At 41.8% G+C, this 18,595-nt stretch overlaps 1 protein-coding gene across 4 annotated transcripts; it reads left to right on the top strand.

Moving 5' to 3' along the window:
* Positions 1 to 351: 351 nt before the first annotated feature.
* On the top strand, positions 352 to 17,801 carry LOC311027055 (uncharacterized protein). 4 transcript variants are annotated; one of them, XM_084030831.1, is made up of 9 exons: positions 352 to 1,225; positions 2,787 to 2,816; positions 2,981 to 3,115; positions 4,487 to 4,801; positions 9,252 to 9,572; positions 14,752 to 14,862; positions 15,334 to 15,359; positions 15,799 to 15,870; positions 16,560 to 16,698. In XM_084030831.1, exons 3-9 carry the CDS (start codon positions 3,067 to 3,069, stop codon positions 16,653 to 16,655), a joined length of 990 nt encoding a protein of 329 aa, XP_083886957.1. In that variant the 5' UTR covers positions 352 to 1,225; positions 2,787 to 2,816; positions 2,981 to 3,066; the 3' UTR covers positions 16,656 to 16,698. The 4 variants fall into 4 exon arrangements, with proteins under 4 accessions (XP_083886957.1, XP_083886960.1, XP_083886958.1 ...); XM_084030833.1 differs by lacking the exons at positions 352 to 1,225; positions 2,787 to 2,816; positions 2,981 to 3,115; positions 4,487 to 4,801; positions 9,252 to 9,572 and adding exons at positions 9,688 to 9,755; positions 9,935 to 9,966; positions 13,308 to 13,442; positions 13,866 to 14,174; positions 14,313 to 14,633; XM_084030834.1 differs by lacking the exons at positions 9,252 to 9,572; positions 14,752 to 14,862; positions 15,334 to 15,359; positions 15,799 to 15,870; positions 16,560 to 16,698 and adding exons at positions 5,410 to 5,730; positions 5,821 to 5,913; positions 6,060 to 6,091; positions 6,227 to 7,262.
* The last annotated feature ends 794 nt before the right edge of the window (positions 17,802 to 18,595 follow it).

Below are 18,595 nucleotides of genomic sequence, written 5' to 3' on the forward strand. Positions count from 1 at the left end.
TTTTATTCACGTTTCAAAAAATAGGTACACCCTTTTTCAAAACCTTGCAAACAAATGCTTTTAGGCTAGATTATTGCAATTCTTCATTTTCAGGCTGCCCAAATAAGGCCCTCCAGTTGATCCAGAATGCTGCGGCACCTGTACTGGTTCCTGGAGTCTTTAAAAGTAGAATGGGAGCCAGAGCCTCCAGCTATCAAGCTCCGATCCTGTGGAGCAAGTTCCCAGTTTCAGTCTGGGAGGGAGATTTCCACATTAAAGAGTAGGCTTAAAGGTCCCATATTATACTGTTTTTCATCAACTCCACACAGCTGTCAGAGGTTCAACATCACTGGATTCGATTTGCCTCAAACCCATCCGTGGTCCTGAATTTCAGCTGTCTAAAAGTTGCTCAAATGAGCTCTCCTGAGAACAGGCTGTTTCTGTGCCTGCACCTTTAAATGCTAATGAGCTCCGTCTGTCATCGCCTACTTGGAGAGAGACGGAGAGGATGCCGCTTACGCAAGCGGTAGCATGCTCCAATGTTTACGTGGATGTATCGCTATGGCTCGCCTATGTGTCTCAGGTGAAGTTGCTGGTCCCTTATGGTTGGGACAGATCCTTTAACGAGGGTCAGTGTCGAGGCAAAGCCAGCTTTGTACTGACCCTCGTTACTGAAGCAGTCCCATGTGAAGTGGTTAGCACACACATACAAGCTAACACCGGCCGGCACATTGTCATAAAAAATGAAACGCAACCACGGTCTCCTCTGTTCTTCTCGTTACGTAACGACGGGAGCTGAATCTGAACAGCCTGTAGGTGCGCCGTTTTACCAGTGGGGGCGCTGCAGAGACCATTCAGGAGTCGCTTGTTCTCCTCATCCTGGGAGTTGACAGGCTGAGGGAGGACCAGTTTATAGAGACCAGAGAAAACCTGTTTTTCAGAATATGGGACTTTCTTTTTGGATAAAGCTTAAAGTTAGGGCTGGCTCAGGCTTGCCTTGGACCAGCCCTTAGTCACGCTGCTGTAGACTACCGGAGACTTCCTATGACACACAGAGCTCCGCTCTCCTCCTCTTCCTCTCCATCCATGCATGTTATTAACATCGCATCCAGTGCATTTGCTTTCTCGTGTTGCAGGTTGCCATGGATACCAGGATTGTGGCGCCACCTGCTGTGCATCGCTCTCTCTTTCACCATCAGTGATCCAGGCAGATGGTCGACCACCCAGAGCTTAGGTTCTGCACAAGGTGTTTCCCCGTTTTCTTTCCCTTTTTCCGTTTCCCTTTCCACCGCCGTCCCAGTGCATGCTGGGGGAATGTTGGGTCTCTGTAAATTAAGACCTGCTTCATAGGAAAAACATTATGAGGTAACTTCCTGGCGCTACACTAATAACATATTTCGATGCTGTTTCTCAAGATGTTTTTACTAAGAAAGAGGAAGTTTCATCATCGGGCACAAAAAGCCTCACACATCACCTCCTGTTTCCGAGAGCACACAGACGAGGGTTCGCCTTCTATTTTCCTTTTGTTATTTACATGAATGGATTATTACTTATAGATATGCATATTTAGTTTAATACCCGTTAAAGAATCGGGACATCACCAGGAATCAACAGGAATTTACAGAGTTCAATTAAATGACTGTGAACCAATCGTTAGATATTAATGAATCAGATCGGAAACGTAAGCCCTCGATGAATTGATCTTTGTTTCTGCTCAGAATAAAATATGGTTGTTTTTTTTACAATTATTACACAATTATTTAAACTTCTGAGGTAATTATATAGTTGTCCTATGCAGGATAGACCCATACCGTGGCCATTATGGTCAAAACCTGGCTCTTTGTATCAGGTTACACATAATTATTAGTGTAACACAACAAAGCGAATGGAAACATGATAGAAACATTTCTGTATACTAAACATTACTCCCTTATACTCTTTTGTAGAGGGACTATGATTCTCTGCACACAAATGCAGACCTCTCAAGCTAGCCCAAACAAATTTGGTAAATGAAGCATATTCAAGTATATTGTTGAATAAGTAATATTGAATACATATTGAAGGATTAATGAGCAAACCTATGTTTCTTCTGGCCACATAATGGCAGTAGAGCTCTATGGAACAGTATGATTGAAATTGTTCACCTTTTTTCAGTTTGGTCCGGACTGTTTATCCAGAGAAGGAGAGAAAACCTCCTTTCAAGGCCAGAACTCGTGTTCATGAGTTGATCTACTCACCTTCAGTCCAAAAAAAGAGAGAAAATGTTCAACTATTTCTTGAACGAATGACCTCCTAGATGTTGCCTCACCAGTAAACCATCAGTTTATTGTAATCACCTGTATGTTTCAGCAATCCACCTACTTAAACGTGAAAATGAACAAAATAATAACAGATTTATTTACAGTATGTGTAAATTGCCATCGTGCCACTGCATCCCCCGCTGACCCAACATGCTATAACTGTTCCATGGTTCTACGCCGATAGTTGATCAATGAGCACTGTGGCGACAGGAACAGTTCTGGGGAGTTCAGCTGACTGCTCCTTCGTGATTGATAATTGTTCAATGCAGTGAAAAGTTCATGAATCACGATGAAATGCCGATTTGTTGATCTGTTTTCTTTCCATTCCTTATTCTCATTTCTCACCACTGAAAGGTCTTTAGGTTCGGCACACCTTCATATAGTAACTCACTAAAACAACGAGGACAGAAGATGAATAAAAGCTCATAGATAAGTACTTAGTGGAAGATCTCAAACATCTTTACGCTGAGTGAACAGTTTTCCCTTATTGTTTGCCGATCTCTGCAGCTCCACCAGACGCTGATCCAAAGAGTCACGGTGAGGTCAAGGCTCTTTCTTTGTAATTTTCTGACACAACTGCTGCTTGTGAAACACCAGTTTCTTTTTAATTGGAGCTGTCACCTGAATGCACACAGATGTGATGAACTCCAACTCAACTTGTTGCTTGGTGACATCATTTGACATGTCACTTTTCCTCTCAGTAAATCAACCACAAAGAGGAAGCAGCACCATCAGACACAGATCTGTGGCAGAAGAGCCTCACACAACGTCCGTCCGCTAATCCGACATGACATTTCCACTGGAATTAATCCTTGTTTACGTGCTTCTGTTTCAAGGTAACGCTCTGTTTTTCCATTATCATTCATAAATATAAGTATAAGTCATATTTTACAGAAATATATAAAAGAGAGACTAGTGTGAAAAGTGTTTCCAGGAACAAAAAACGATTTAAGAGTCACTTTCATGAGCTTGAAATCAGGAGTCTGTTATCTTTAGATAGATTGTGAAATGTATATAAACTTCAACATGAATGCAGATGTCAAGGACAGAAACGGTTTGGTGATCAAAAAGTCTCTCCGCTCTCCACAAATATGATAGAAAATCCAAGAATTTACATTATGAATGAAAGCAGTTAGTGCATAACACAGTAATACAAGGGCACACAAGAGGATAACATGAGATGTGCAGATTGGATTTGATCTGACATTACCTGGGTCTTCATATAGACAATACACTGGAGTGTAGAGGGATGATCAACGCCCTCTACAAAAAAGGCCAGAGAAGACTGTATCTACTGAACACTTACATCACTGAGCAGCTCCTTCAGTGATTGGTTGAGACACCCTCGGTGTCCAGAGAGGAACCGGAGGTCTTTCCTTCCTGCAGCAGTCACACTCTACAACACTGTTCTGTTATTTGCACCATCCTCTTTGCTGCTGTAACCCTAGGTAGATAGGTAGATAGATAGGTAGATTGGTAGGTAGGTAGGTAGGTAGGTAGGTAGGTAGGTAGGTAGGTAGGTAGGTAGATAGGTAGATAAGTAGATAGATAGGTAGATTGGTAGATAGATAGGTAGATTGGTAGGTAGGTAGGTTGGTAGATAGATAGGTAGATTGGTAGGTAGGTAGGTAGGTAGGTAGATTGGTAGGTAGATAGGTAGATAGGTAGATAGATAGGTAGGTTGGTAGATAGATAGGTAGATTGGTAGGTAGATAGGTAGATAGGTAGATAGATAGGTAGATAGGTAGATAGATAGGTAGGTAGGTAGATAGATAGGTAGATTGGTAGGTAGATAGGTAGATAGGTAGATAGATAGGTAGATAGGTAGATTGGTAGGTAGGTAGGTAGATAGGTAGGTAGATGGGTAGGTAGGTAGATGGGTAGGTAGATAGGTAGGTAGGTAGGTAGATGGGTAGGTAGATAGGTAGGTAGATAGGTAGGTAGGTAGGTAGGTAGGTAGATGGGTAGGTAGATAGGTAGGTAGACAAATAGATTTCCCCACTGTGGGACTAATAAAGGATTATCTTATTCTGATAGACTTTAAGGTGCTTTTGTGTTACAGATTTAATGATGGAGATGTGCTGTATTGATCTCAAAGATCAAAGACAGTTCATTAGTGAATTGTCACTAATGAACATGAATGATGATTTCTAGATGATTTCATATTTCCTGAGTTTTTCTTCATAAATGTGTTTTTTTGGTTCTAGATGGCATCAGTGGAAGAGACGTCCTTGTCTACCACAGACGTGGACAAGAAGCCATTCTGCTTTGTGGAGATCCATTCCCCCCTGACATAACATGCCCCAGTATTACATGGCTTTACACCATAAGACCACATGACTTTTTCCCTGTAGTTGAGAATGGACATGTGCTGAGTAACTCACCCCAAGCTGCCAGGCTGAGTGTGGACGTGGAGTGCTCTTTGGTCATTCAGAACGTCACTGCTGAGGATGTCGGTGTGTACACCTGTCGGTGGAGGGGGAGTGATCAGAATGAACGTTCAATTTTGAATGTTCTGACAAGTGAGTCTCATTTCCATGAAAAGTCACCGAGATTATGTTGCATTGTGGCGAGTTCACCTTACGGCTAGGCGATATGGCCTATACATCACATCGTATTTTTACGTTGTATCGCGATACACTATATATATCCAGATATTATTTTAAATCTCCTCTAAATGACTTAAATGCTTAATTAATGCATAATTTAACCCTTTGCTGCATAGGATCACACCAGTATGACGAGTCCTGATAATTAGAATCACTACACTACAGAAGTGTCATGCAAAAGTCCATTCCATTGATACAGCTCCGTTCTATGGATCTAACACATTACTCTATGATTCCTGACCGGTTTTACAGTCACCAACACCTCCATGTGAGCGTGTCCGACCGACTTGCCTCCATTACAGTCTGCATGCAAGCAAGCAACACAACATACTTGTAACTTTGTGCAGTGTGTGAACGCACACTTCATCGTAGCAGACATTTAATTGTTAGCTCGCTACCCAGAATCCCACATACCACGCATCCTCAAAACACCGGCATCGTGACCAGTGAGGTGGGAAGTTAGTCAAAGTCGGAAGGCATCTGGAAAAAAAGGTTCCATAATCTTCTTTGTTTTCTCCCAGTCTCTCCAGCTCCACCAGACGATGGTCCAAAGAGCGACGGTGAGGTCACGTTAAAGTGCTCTCTGCGGATATACAGGAACGCCGTTCCTTGTCGACAGAGCAGCATCCGCTGGCTGGATGAGACAGGAAGTGTGCTGCGTGGTGAAGGTGTCGGGGACAGTTTCCTCCAAGAGACCGACTGTGTCTCTGTTCTGAAGGTGAAGCATCAGAGCGGCCACAGCAACAGATACACCTGCCAGTTTGTTGATGAGAACCAGGTAAAGACAGAGGCTGACTACACACCTGACTTCACAGGTCGGGAGACAGAAACATCTGATCCAGGTACGATCGTATGTGTTGCAGCGGTTTTTCCTGCAGCTGATTAAATGTAATACTTGTGTATTCAGTGACGTGTGTTCAACAACTCCACAGGTTGGTCTCCACTGAGCGCCGTCATGTTGGCTCTGCGTATCGCAGCACTGATCCTCGTAACCGTGACGACCTTTGTTGTCATCAGACACAAATGTGAGGAAATTTCAGATCAAAATTTGTTCAAACTGGTTAATTTAAATCTTACGTTTAGAATTTGAATGCCACCTTTCTTCTTCTTCTTCTTCTTCTTCTTCTTCTTCTTCTTCTTCTTCTTCTTCTTCTTCTTCTTCTTCTTCTAGGGAACAAAAAAAGACTTGACAATAACATTGAGGTGAGAAAATAATAATAATATGTAACATTTTCATTTGAGTCCATTGTTACTTGTGACCACAGAGCCTCTAGCCTCTCTGGTTCAATCTGTCCATACAATCTTTCAGAACCTCAGGTGTTGTGTTGTATTTCACAGATATTCAATGTCAGCAGCAGCGTCCTGTATGAAAATGGCGGCAGCGTCCTGTATGAAAATGGCGGCAGCATCCTTTATGAAAATGGCGGCAGCGTCCTGTATGAAAACGGCGGCAGCGTCCTGTATGAAAATGGCAGAGAGCTTCATGCTACTGCTACACGGCACTGATCTCCAACTTCAGCTTTACATTGAGGATACATTGCCCGCTGTTTTTACCTCTCAAGTGATGTAAAGTTATATTATATATTATAGTAAATAATTTTCTGTGCCGACAATGAGCAGATGTTGTGTTGCTTCAGATTGTTCTCATCAGTCATATTGACAGATGTGCAGAGAAATATCACAGACTTTGCGGGTTTGCAGATGTTTTTTAGCCTTATTGAACCATCTTTTTTTGTTTGTTATGTTATGGAATATTTACTGCAGACTTCAGCCTCTTGAACCTTCTCAGCAGCAAACAAAAGACATAGTTAGCTGGTGATCATAGTGGAGCATTTAGCAGCTAAAGACGCAGATATTTCCCCCAGAAGGGGGTGGAGACCCAAAACAGAGCAAAAAGGACAGTGAATCTTAGGGTGCACTCACACCAGGGCCATTCATGATGTGTTGTTTTCAAGGAGCGCCGTCTCAAGTCATCACAAGAGAGAACAACACAGAGAACATGACAGAAACTTAACTGACCCGTCATGTCTGCACATATTTCTAGTAAACACTCGGCCTGAATCAGAACATGTGAGCGTGAGTGGGTGTGTGCATGAACCGTACCGGACTCATATCCACCTCTTCCAAGCATGCCGGGCCGAGGAAGCGGACCGTTCTTCAGTACAGAATGGAGCGCTCAGACTGACCAAACAATCCTGACTTTAGGCTCAATCGTACCGTGGTCCGGTTGGTGTAGTGTGAGTGCACCCTTACATTCATCAGGGGAATGCAACGTGTGGAAATACAGAAGGCAACCATTTAATTTGCTTTGTAAGTTGTAAACATGTCAGAGGTGTTATTCTGCTCAAAGCCCGCAAATAAATGTATTAATTGAGCCTCAATTGATTTTGAATGATTGTCTTACTGTTCATTTTCTTCACTATAAATATCTGATATAAGTCCAATTAACTGCTTGTAGTTATGTTCAGCCTGGGTGTGTCTGACTATTACTGTGCATTTGATGGTATACAGAAGCTCTATGTCCCCAGTGATTGGCCAATTCCTTCAAAGGACATTGGGCCTCAAGTTTTTTTCTTAAATTTGTTCTTAACAAAGGTCCTAAGAAAAGTCTAAGTCATAATTACGACGCGTTTCTGATTAGCATATGTAAACGCCCCGCAATGCCCAAGAAAAACTTCAATAGTCAGACTGTTGTCCGATCCTATGTGTGGGTCAGGACTGTTGTCCGGTCCCAGGAGTGGGTCAGGACTGTCGTCCAGTCCCAGGAGTGGGCCAGGACGGTTGTCCGGTCCCATGAGTGGGTCAGGACTGTTGTCCAGTCCCAGGAGTGGGTCAAGACGGTTGTCCGATCTCAGGAGTGGGTCAGGACGGTTGTCCGGTCCCAGGAGTGGGTCAGGACTGTTGTCCGATCCTATGTGTGGATCAGGACTGTTGTCCAGTCCCAGGAGTGGGTCAGGACTGAGTGTGTTAGTGCTTTTGAATGTGCGTAGACTTTGTTAACTTAACTAAGAATAAATCCCAATTAAGAAATCAGTGGTGAATGTCAGAATCTTGTGAAAACTGCGTAAGTAGGGTTTGTGAACAAAATTCTTCTTAAGAAGGGTTGGTGAATGAGGCCCAGTGTTATGAAAATGCAGTCAAATCTCTCTGCAATGTCAGTGTCGCCACCCATGTTCTCTCTCTTTTTCTCTAGAACAGTTCTAATGGTCTTTGTCATTTTCTGACTCAACTGCTGCTTGTGATACACAAGTTCCTTTTAATTGGAGCTGTCATGTGTGGCCTGTTTACATGGCAGACAGATGTGATTAACTTCAACTCTACTCATTGATTGGTGACATCGTTTGACATGTCATTTTTCCTCTCAGTAAATCAACCACAAAGAGGAAGCAGCACCATCAGACCTGATCTGTGGCAGAAGAGCCTCACACAACGTCCGTCCGCTAATCCGACATGACATTTCCACTGGAATTAATCCTTGTTTACGTGCTTCTGTTTCAAGGTAACGCTCTGTTTTCCCATTATCATTTAGAAATATATGTCATATTTTACAGATGATCTTGAAATCATTTGAGTCAGTTTTCTTTAGATAGATTCTGAAATGTGTATAAACTTCAACATGAATGTAGATGTCAAGGACAGAAACAGTTTGGTGATCAAAAAGTCTCTTCTCTCTCCACTAATGTGATAGAAAATCCAAGAATTTACATTATGAATTGAAGCAGTTAGTGCATAACACTCAGAGTAATACAAGTGCACACAAGAGGATAACATGAGATGTGCAGATTGGATTTGAGTCTGTTTGTCTATTCTGATAGACTGTATGGTGCTTTTAAGTTACAGATATAACGGTGGAGATGTGCTGTATTGATCTCCATTTCCTGAGTTTTTCTTCATAATTGTGTTTTTTTGGTTCTAGATGGCATCAGTGGAAGAGACGTCCTTGTCTACCACAGACGTGGACAAGAAGCCATTCTGCTTTGTGGAGATGCAATCCCCCCCGACACAACATGCCCCTACATTACATGGCTTTACACCACAAGTTCAAATAAATTGTTCCCTGTAGTTAAGAATGAAAAAGTTCTGAGTAACTCACCCCAAGCTGCCAGGCTGAGTGTGGACGTGGAGTGCTCTTTGGTCATTCAGAGCGTCACTGCTGAGGATGTCGGTGTGTACACCTGTCGGCAGGGGAGCTACGATGAACGTTCATTTTTAAATGTTCTGACAAGTGAGTCTCATTTCCATGAAAAGTCACTGAGATTATGTTGCATTTTGGCGAGTTCACCTTACGGCTAGGCGATGTGGCCTACTGTAGATCTCAAACATCTTTACGCTGAGTTAACAGTTTCCCCTTGTTTTCTCCCAGTCTCTCCAGCTCCACCAGACGCTGGTCCAAAGAGCGACGGTGAGGTCACGTTAAAGTGCTCTCTGCGGATGTACACTGATGCCGTTCCTTGTCGACAGAGCAGCATCCGCTGGCTGGATGAGACAGGAAGTGTGCTGCGTGGTGAAGGTGTCGGGGACAGTTTCCTCCAAGAGACCGACTGTGTCTCTGTTCTGAAGGTGAAGCATCAGAGCGGCCACAGCAACAGATACACCTGCCAGTTTGTTGATGAGACCCAGGTAAAGACAGAGGCTGACTACACAGCTGACTTCACAGGTGGGAAGACAGAAACATCTGATCCAGGTACGATCGTATGTGTCGCAGCGGTTTTTCCTGCAGCTGATTAAATGTAATACTTGTGTATTCAGTGACGTGTGTTCAACAACTCCACAGGTTGGTCTCCACTGAGCGCCGTCATGTTGGCTCTGCGTATCGTAGCACTGATCCTCGTAACCGTGACGACCTTTGTTGTCATCAGACACAAATGTGAGGAAATTTCAGATCAAAATTTGTTCAAACTGGTTAATTTAAATCTTACGTTTAGAATTTGAATGCCACCTTTCTTCTTCTTCTTCTTCTTCTTCTTCTTCTTCTTCTTCTTCTTCTTCTTCTTCTTCTTCTTCTTCTTCTTCTTCTTCTTCTTCTTCTTCTTCTTCTTCTTCTAGGGAACAAAAAAAGACTTGACAATAACATTGAGGTGAGAAAATAATAATAATATGTAACATTTTCATTTGAGTCCATTGTTACTTGTGACCACAGAGCCTCTAGCCTCTCTGGTTCAATCTGTCCATACAATCTTTCAGAACCTCAGGTGTTGTGTTGTATTTCACAGATATTCAATGTCAGCAGCAGCGTCCTGTATGAAAATGACGGCAGCGTCCGGTTTGAAAATGGCGGCAGTGTCCTGTATGAAAATGACGGCAGCATCCGGTTTGAAAATGGCGGCAGTGTCCTGTATGAAAATGACGGCAGCGTCCTGGCTTGAAAATGGCGGCAGTGTCCTGTATGAAAATGACGGCAGCGTCCGGTTTGAAAATGACGGCAGCGTCCGGTATGAAAATGGCGGCGTGCTTCATGCTACTGCTACACGGCACTGATCTCCAACTTCAGCTTTACATTGAGGATACATTGCCCGCTGTTTTTACCTCTCAAGTGATGTAAAGAATTTCTGCCAAATAATTTTCTGTGCCGACAATGAGCAGATGTTGTGTTGCTTCAGATTGTTCTCATCTATGGTTTGACAAAAATAAATTATCATTAAATCTAAGCAAAACAAAGATCATGTTGTTTGGGAGACACAAAATAGATTGTAATGTAGAATTGATAATAGACAATACTAAAATAGAAAGGGTACAGGAAATTAAATTTCTTGGTGTGATTTTGGATAATAAAGTCGGCTGAAAACCTCATATAGGATACATATGAGCAAACAGTCTGGAGACAGAAATAAAACAAAGTCCAAATATAAATCTGTTTAAAAAAAGGTACAAAAAAATATTTTTAAACAAGTACATGGAAGAGGAAGTATGTTAACGGAGGTTGATGAGGGATAAAGCTATGGAATAGGGTTGATTGTTATATTGTAAATAACTTAGTATATGGTATATAGGGTAGATATTTAGTCATGGGGATAGTTTATATGTATGTGTGTATGTATGTACTGTATGTATGTATGTGTATGTGTGTGTGTATTTATGTATGTGTATGTATGTATGTATGTATGTGTGTGTATATGTATGTGTATATTATATATATGTATATATATATATGTGTGTATGTATGTATATATGTGTATGCATATACATGTGTATATATATATATTTATATAGATATTTATGAAGTGTATATATGGTATGTATGTATTTAGGTGTATTAGGTAGTTAGGATATCTGTGTAGTTACAAACTGAAGAGTAGTTAAATAGGGGTGGGAAATTAAAAAAGTATTGTACTTCATCCCACTCCTTTTTCGAACAATGTGCGGTATTTTGTTATGTCTTAGCTCTTTATTTTATTTTACTTTATTAATTTCTCTTTTTCTTTCTTTTGTACGTACAAATAGTTACATACATTTTTTTTTCTATACATGTTCGAAAATAAAATTAATTAATTAATTAATTCATTCATTCATTCATTCATTCATCAGTCATATTGACAGATGTGCAGAGAAATATCACAGACTTTGCGGGTTTGCAGATGTTTTTAGCCTTATTGAACCATCTTTTTTTGTTTGTTATGTTATGGAATATTTACTGCAGACTTCAGCCTCTTGAACCTTCTCAGCAGCAAACAAAAGACACAGTTAGCTGGTGATCATAGTGGAGCATTAAGCAGCTAAAGACACAGATATTTCCCCCAGGAGGGGGTGGAGACCCAAAACAGAGCAAAAAGGACAGTGAATCTTAGGGTGCACTCACACCAGGGCCATTCATGATGTGTTGTTTTCAAGGAGCGCCGTCTCAAGTCATCACAAGAGAGAAAAACACAGAGAACATGACAGAAACTTAACTGACCCGTCATGTCTGCACATATTTCTAGTAAACACTCGGCCTGAATCAGAACATGTGAGCGTGAGCGGGTGTGTGCATGAACCGTACCGGACTCATATCCACCTCTTCCAAGCATGCCGGGCCGAGGAAGCGGACCGTTTTTCAGTACGGAATGGAGCGCTCACACTGACCAAACAATCCTGACTTTAGGCTCAATCGTAACGTGGTCCGGTTGGTGTAGTGTGAGTGCATCCTTACATTCATCAGGGGAATGCAACGTGTGGAAATACAGAAGGCAACCATTTAATTTGCTTTGTAAGTTGTAAACATGTCAGAGGTGTTATTCTGCTCAAAGCCCGCAAATAAATGTATTAATTGAGCCTCAATTGATTTTGAATGATTGTCTTACTGTTCATTTTCTTCACTATAAATGTCTGATATAAGTCCAATTAACTGCTTATAGTTATGTTCAGCCTGGGTGTGTCTAACTATTACTGTGCATTTGATGGTATACAGAGGCTCTATGTCCCCAGTGATTGGCCAATTCCTTCAAAGGACATTGGTACTCAAGTTTTTTCTTAAATTTGTTCTTAACAAAGGTCCTAAGAAAAGTCGAAGTCATAATCATGACGTGTTTCTGATTAGCATATGTAAACGCCCCGCAATGCCCAAGAAAAACCTCAATCGTTCTGAAGTGGAGGAAGCCGACTGCTGAAGGTAGTGAACAGCAAACGAGCCGTGATATTCTGTTGCATCAGTAGTGGAAATAAAATAACAGTAAAACAAGATGTATGGGTGGATTGCACAACCGATGAAGCAAAATAAAAAATAGGTTGATGTCAAATATGAGGTTGTCCTGTCCCATGTGTGGGTCAGGATCATTGTCTGGTCCCAGGAGTGGGTCAGGACGGTTGTCCAGTCCCAGGAGTGGGTCAGGACGGTTGTCCGATCTCAGGAGTGGGCCAGGACGGTTGTCCGGTCCTATGTGTGGGTCAGGACTGTTGTCCAGTCCCAGGAGTGGGTCAGTACTGTTTTCCAGTCCCAGGAGTGGGTCAGGACTGTTGTCCGGTCCCAGGAGTGGGTCAGGACTGTTGTCCGATCCTATGTGTGGGTCAGGACTGTTGTCCAGTCCCAGGAGTGGGTCAGGACTGAGTGTGTTAGTGCTTTTGAATGTGCGTAGACTTTGTTAACTTAACTAAGAATAAATCCCAAATAAGAAATCAGTGGTGAATGTCAGAATCTTTGTGAAAGCTGAGTAAGTAGGGTTTGTGATCAAAATTCTTCTTAAGAAGGGTTGGTGAATGAGGCCCAGTGTTATGAAAATGCAGTCAAATCTCTCTGCAATGTCACCCATGTTCTCTCTCTTTTTCTCTAGAACTGTTCTAATGGTCTTTCTTTGTCATTTTCTGACTCAACTGCTGCTTGTGAAACACAAGTTCCTTTTAATTGGAGCTGTCATGTGTGGCCTGTTTACATGGCAGACAGATGTGATTAACTTCAACTCTACTCATTGATTGGTGACATCATTTGACACGTCACTTTTCCTCTCAGTAAATCAACCACAAAGAGGAAGCAGCACCATCAGACACAGATCTGTGGCAGAAGAGCCTCACACAACGTCCGTCCGCTAATCCGACATGACATTTCCACTGGAATTAATCCTTGTTTACGTGCTTCTGTTTCAAGGTAACGCTCTGTTTTCCCATTATCATTTAGAAATATAAGTATAAGTCATATTTTACAGATGATCTTGAAATCATTTGAGTCAGTTTTCTTTAGATAGATTCTGAAATGTGTATAAACTTCAACATGAATGCAGATGTCAAAGACAGAAACAGTTTGGTGATCAAAAAGTCTCTTCTCTCTCCACTAATATGATAGTAAATCCAAGAATTGACATTGTGAATGGAAGCAGTTGGTGCACAACACTCAGAGTAATACAAGGGCACACAAGAGGATAACATCAGATGTGCAGATTGGATTTGAGTCTGTTTGTCTATTCTGATAGACTGTAAGGTGCTTTTAAGTTACAGATATAACGGTGGAGATGTGCTGTATTGATCTCCATTTCCTGAGTTTTTCTTCATAATTGTGTTTTTTTGGTTCTAGATGGCATCAGTGGAAGAGACTTCCTTGTCTACCACAGACGTGGACAAGAAGCCATTCTGCTTTGTGGAGATGCAATCCCCCCCGACACAACATGCCCCTACATTACATGGCTTTACACCACAAGTTCAAATAAATTGTTCCCTGTAGTTAAGAATGAAAAAGTTCTGAGTAACTCACCCCAAGCTGCCAGGCTGAGTGTGGACAGAGAGTGCTCTTTGGTCATTCAGAGCGTCACTGCTGAGGATGTCGGTGTGTACACCTGTCGGTGTGGGAGCGACGATGAACGTTCATTTTTAAATGTTCTGACAAGTGAGTCTCATTTCCATGAAAAGTCACTGAGATTATGTTGCACTTTGGCGAGTTCACCTTACGGCTGGGCGATGTGGCCTACTGTAGATCTCAAACATCTTTACGCTGAGTTAACAGTTTCCCCTTGTTTTCTCCCAGTCTCTCCAGCTCCACCAGACGCTGGTCCAAAGAGCGACGGTGAGGTCACGTTAAAGTGCTCTCTGCGGATGTACACTGATGCCGTTCCTTGTCGACAGAGCAGCATCCGCTGGCTGGATGAGACACGAAGTGTGCTGCGTCGTGAAGGTGTCGGGGACAGTTTCCTCCAAGAGACCGACTGTGTCTCTGTTCTGAAGGTGAAGCATCAGAGCGGCCACAGCAACAGATACACCTGCCAGTTTGTCGATGAGAACCAGGTAAAGACAGAGGCTGACTACACAGCTGACTTCACAGGTGGGAAGATAGAAACATCTGATCCAGGTACGATCATATGTACGATCTTATTTATGATGAAAAACAATCATGATATAATAAGTTACATATTAACAAGTGAATATGTTATTTTGTATTTTGGCTAACTGGAATCCTCTCACCGCAGAGCCCCCTTCTGATCACACCTACATCTCCATCGGTGCAGTGGTCGGGGCAGTGGTAGTGCTGGTCGCCATCGCCGTTGTCCTCATCAAATACAGGAAGAGAGTGACAGAGGGTCAGTAAAACAGAGCCAGTGCAGTTTAATGTTACACACATAAGATATATATATATATGTTAACCTGTCAAGCCATCAGAGCTAGCACTGTCACTAGCTGCAGACAGAAGGGTCCACAATGTGTGTTTGAAGGATATATCAGGATGCCAAACTGAAAATGAAGGAAAAACCTCCAACAATTTCCCGAGAGTCTGTGGACAGAGCCGGTTAGTTGTCGAACCCTGCGTTTAAGGCAGACGGAAACCTCCGGTTCTGAAAAATAAAGCCAATGTGGAAGTGCCTTCTCTCTACTGGCCATCAGGGGGCGACGACTCTGGTTGCAAGAAAGATAAGCCAATGTCAATGGACTTTTGCCAGCCGTTAAAAACAAGTGTTTTCCATAACATTGGGATAAATGATAATGTGATGTTCATTACGTAAAGAATGATGATATTTTAAAGCTAATCTTTGAAATGTGACTTTTTGTTCCAGATGTTCAGACACCAACCCAACATCCTGTGAGTAAAATGTATTTTGATACGATAAGTTTGACTAATAACAACTGATGCTCTCCCAAAGTCCTTATTTTTAAACTTATTTTTTACTCTTATGCACAATATTTACTGCACATCTGTTGAGCTAGCATCGTAAGTTATGACAATGGTAGTGTTTCCCTTTCCTCACGAAAAATGTTGTTAGTGAACGCAATTTTTTTGTGAACACAATCAAATAATCTTAAATAAGATGAGCATAAATCTCCCTGACAGATATTAAGACAGGTATTCTGTAGTTTTTCATGTGACTACAATGACAGAGAGCTAGACAGCATCTTCAAGTCAAGATTTGCCATGATCAATGTTTATGCATTGTCACATGTGGTTTAGAAACACGTGATGAATACATGCAACCAGTGTGAACTGTGTATTTGTACTTTGTAAACAACTGTGTTGTTTGCAGGATGAGCCAGAGAGCAGTCTGACCTACGTCACTGTCAGCCATGCTCATCACCAGGCTTCTCCCTACAAAAAGGTCAGTGTGTCATGATCCTGGTTATGTTCTGGGATTTCCTCTCTTATTCCTTGTTGTTGGGTTCCTGTTTTATTTTGTAGTCCTTAGTCCCTCCAATCACCTCTCAACCTCAATTATCTTTTCGTTTGTATCTGCTTTTGGGTCCTGAACTCTTTTTCCTCCTGAAAAAACCCTGGCAGAGTATGTTTTGTGATTTGTAAATAGTGGTGATGTATTTTGTGGGGCAGAGCCAAACTGGTGGCAGAAGGTATTCGTTCTCGCTGTAACATTTTGGCTCCAAAATCTCAAAAGTATACGGATCATCTCAACGCCTTCTCCGATTATTTTACTAAGTCTGTGCTCAACCATATGACCCCTTCATTCATTGGATTCTGTTATAGTGTAAGCTAGCAACACTGTTTATATGCTACTTCTGCTAACACGCTAATGTTGATCACCATTATAAAATAGCCTAGTGAGAATTATTTTCCTATTCAGACATCCTACAAGACATTTGTTTTTCTGAAAATGTTGTCAATTTCGGTCGTTTCTCTGCCACCACAATACCGCCGTAAACGTGATGTTTGTGTGTCCATATGCAGTTTTGGCAGTTAAAGGTATCCTTTTGGATGAAAGCAAAGTGACTGTAAATATAGATGGTTTTGTTTATTGGTGTGAATCATGTAAAACCTCCGGTTTGTGTCATGCAGGTCAGAGAGGAGGTGACGTATTCCACAGTCAACACTGTGGTGAAGATGGAGGCGGACGGCTCTCTCAGCAAACCAAAAATACATCAGAGGAAATGAGAATTGGCATGATGTCATATTTATGAATCCCACTTATCACACGTTGTTTCTCATTTGTTTTAGAAGGAAAAAAGTCATTAACCAGACTTGGCAGCAAGGTTGGACCTGAATTTTCCTTTTTTTTAAACACATTTCGTAGGGTGAACTATCCTTGCATTCCTGCTGTGCATTTTGAATGGACAGGCTTGATTGACCAGTTGGTGATTCACCTCTCAGTGATCGGTCACCAAGGGACAAAGTCCCCATTCAATGTTGTTCAATCATTTGTATCAACCTGACCTCAGAAGGGAAGTCACTTGAAGTTGAACGAATCCCATAATGCTGTCTGTGTGATGAAGCATTAACAAAAATAATCCAGAACTGTGTCGCGTCAACAGGTATTTGTGTTCAAGTGGATGTGTAGATCACCAGCCAGAAAATGATTACAGAGTTAACCACAGGCATTCCACTTTGGAACCATGACTTTTACTCACCATTTGAGGACGAGTTCACATAAGCAGCATCTCTGTTGTTCTTGTTCCGTACCATGTTGCTAGTGAGTACTCTGATTTTGTTAGAATATCACTTTACTGCACAGGACTTGAAGTCCAACTCTTAGTCTGAAGTTTTTAATATATATATACATGTCAGTCATTGCTTGTCAGCGTCACTCGTGTCTTTTTTTGTGGTTTTGAGAAAAAGAAGGAAGAGACCCTTTCCTGCTCCTCCCTGTTGTGTCAGGGCTCTTACACCACATTTGGTGTTGTCATCAGTGCAGCTCTAAAACTTTCAGAGACCTTTTTTTTTATAAAATGTTTTATAAAGGCACGGGTTCAAGAGGTATTATATGATTCATTTTGGTCAACTGGTTTTTGTTCGATGATCTCTGTTATTTGGTAGTTTCTTTCTCTTGTGTGTTGGTGTTGTTGGTTTCCTGTTTTATTTTGTAGTCCTTCTGTATTGTGTTGTGCTTTACTTCCTGTTCAGTTTCCCTCCGCATTGCTTTGCGTTTCCCTCCAATAACCTCCCAGCCTGCCCTCGTGTTTCCATCCAATCACCTCCCAGCCTGCCCTCATGTTTCCCTCCAATCACCTCCCAGCTTGCCCTCATGTTTCCCTCCAATCACCTCCCAGCCTGCCCTCATGTTTCCCTCCAATCACCTCCCAGCCTGCCCTCATGTTTCCCTCCAATCACCTCCCAGCCTGCCCTCGTGTTTCCCTACCTGTCTCTCATCTCCCAATCAGCTCTCGTGTATTTAGTCCGCGTGTTTCCTTTGATTAATTGCTTGTTAGTCTGTTACTGTCGGCTAACCATGCTGTCTGTCCTCCCAGTATTCCAGCGGGTGTTTCCCAGTGTTATTTGGATTTTTCGTTCACCAGCTGTAAGTTTTGTTTCCGGTTTGATTGTTCTCGTTTTTTGCTCTTGTGGCATACCTCAGTTTGCACTGTGTTTTTACTAGTTTATCTTATTTTAATAAAAACTTAGTTCCTACATGTATTTTGTTCATATCTTCTTTTTTTAAGTTTTAGGGACTTTTTAGCTCCTATTCTCGGAGTCAGTCGTCTTTAAGCAACACAAGGACAAAATAAGTTTCCTTCCAGAGCCTTCAGCTTTGTGGGTGTTTTGTTTAAGAGGGATGACACAACTAATCGTAAAACATGTCAACGTCCCGCTCCCTGTTGTGTTATTAGTGCTTCCTCACCTGGAGTCTAAATGTCTTGGTGAATGTATCTGCAACGTTTCCAAATGTTCTGAACTTGTTGCACAATACCTTTGTTTTAGTTATGTTGAAGAAACTGGAAGTACTTTAAGATGGTTAATGAGTCAAGTCAAGCTGATACAAGACAGGATTTATATCATATTTAACCCACATTCTTAAAGTTTCTTCTTGCTTTGAAAACACATTTTGCTGATAAAACAGGTTGACTCATATAAACTTATGGTTGTACCAGGAGGATTTG

This window comes from Eutrigla gurnardus (assembly GCF_963514095.1).
Source record: "Eutrigla gurnardus genome assembly, chromosome: 16".
NCBI lineage: Eukaryota > Metazoa > Chordata > Actinopteri > Perciformes > Triglidae > Eutrigla > Eutrigla gurnardus.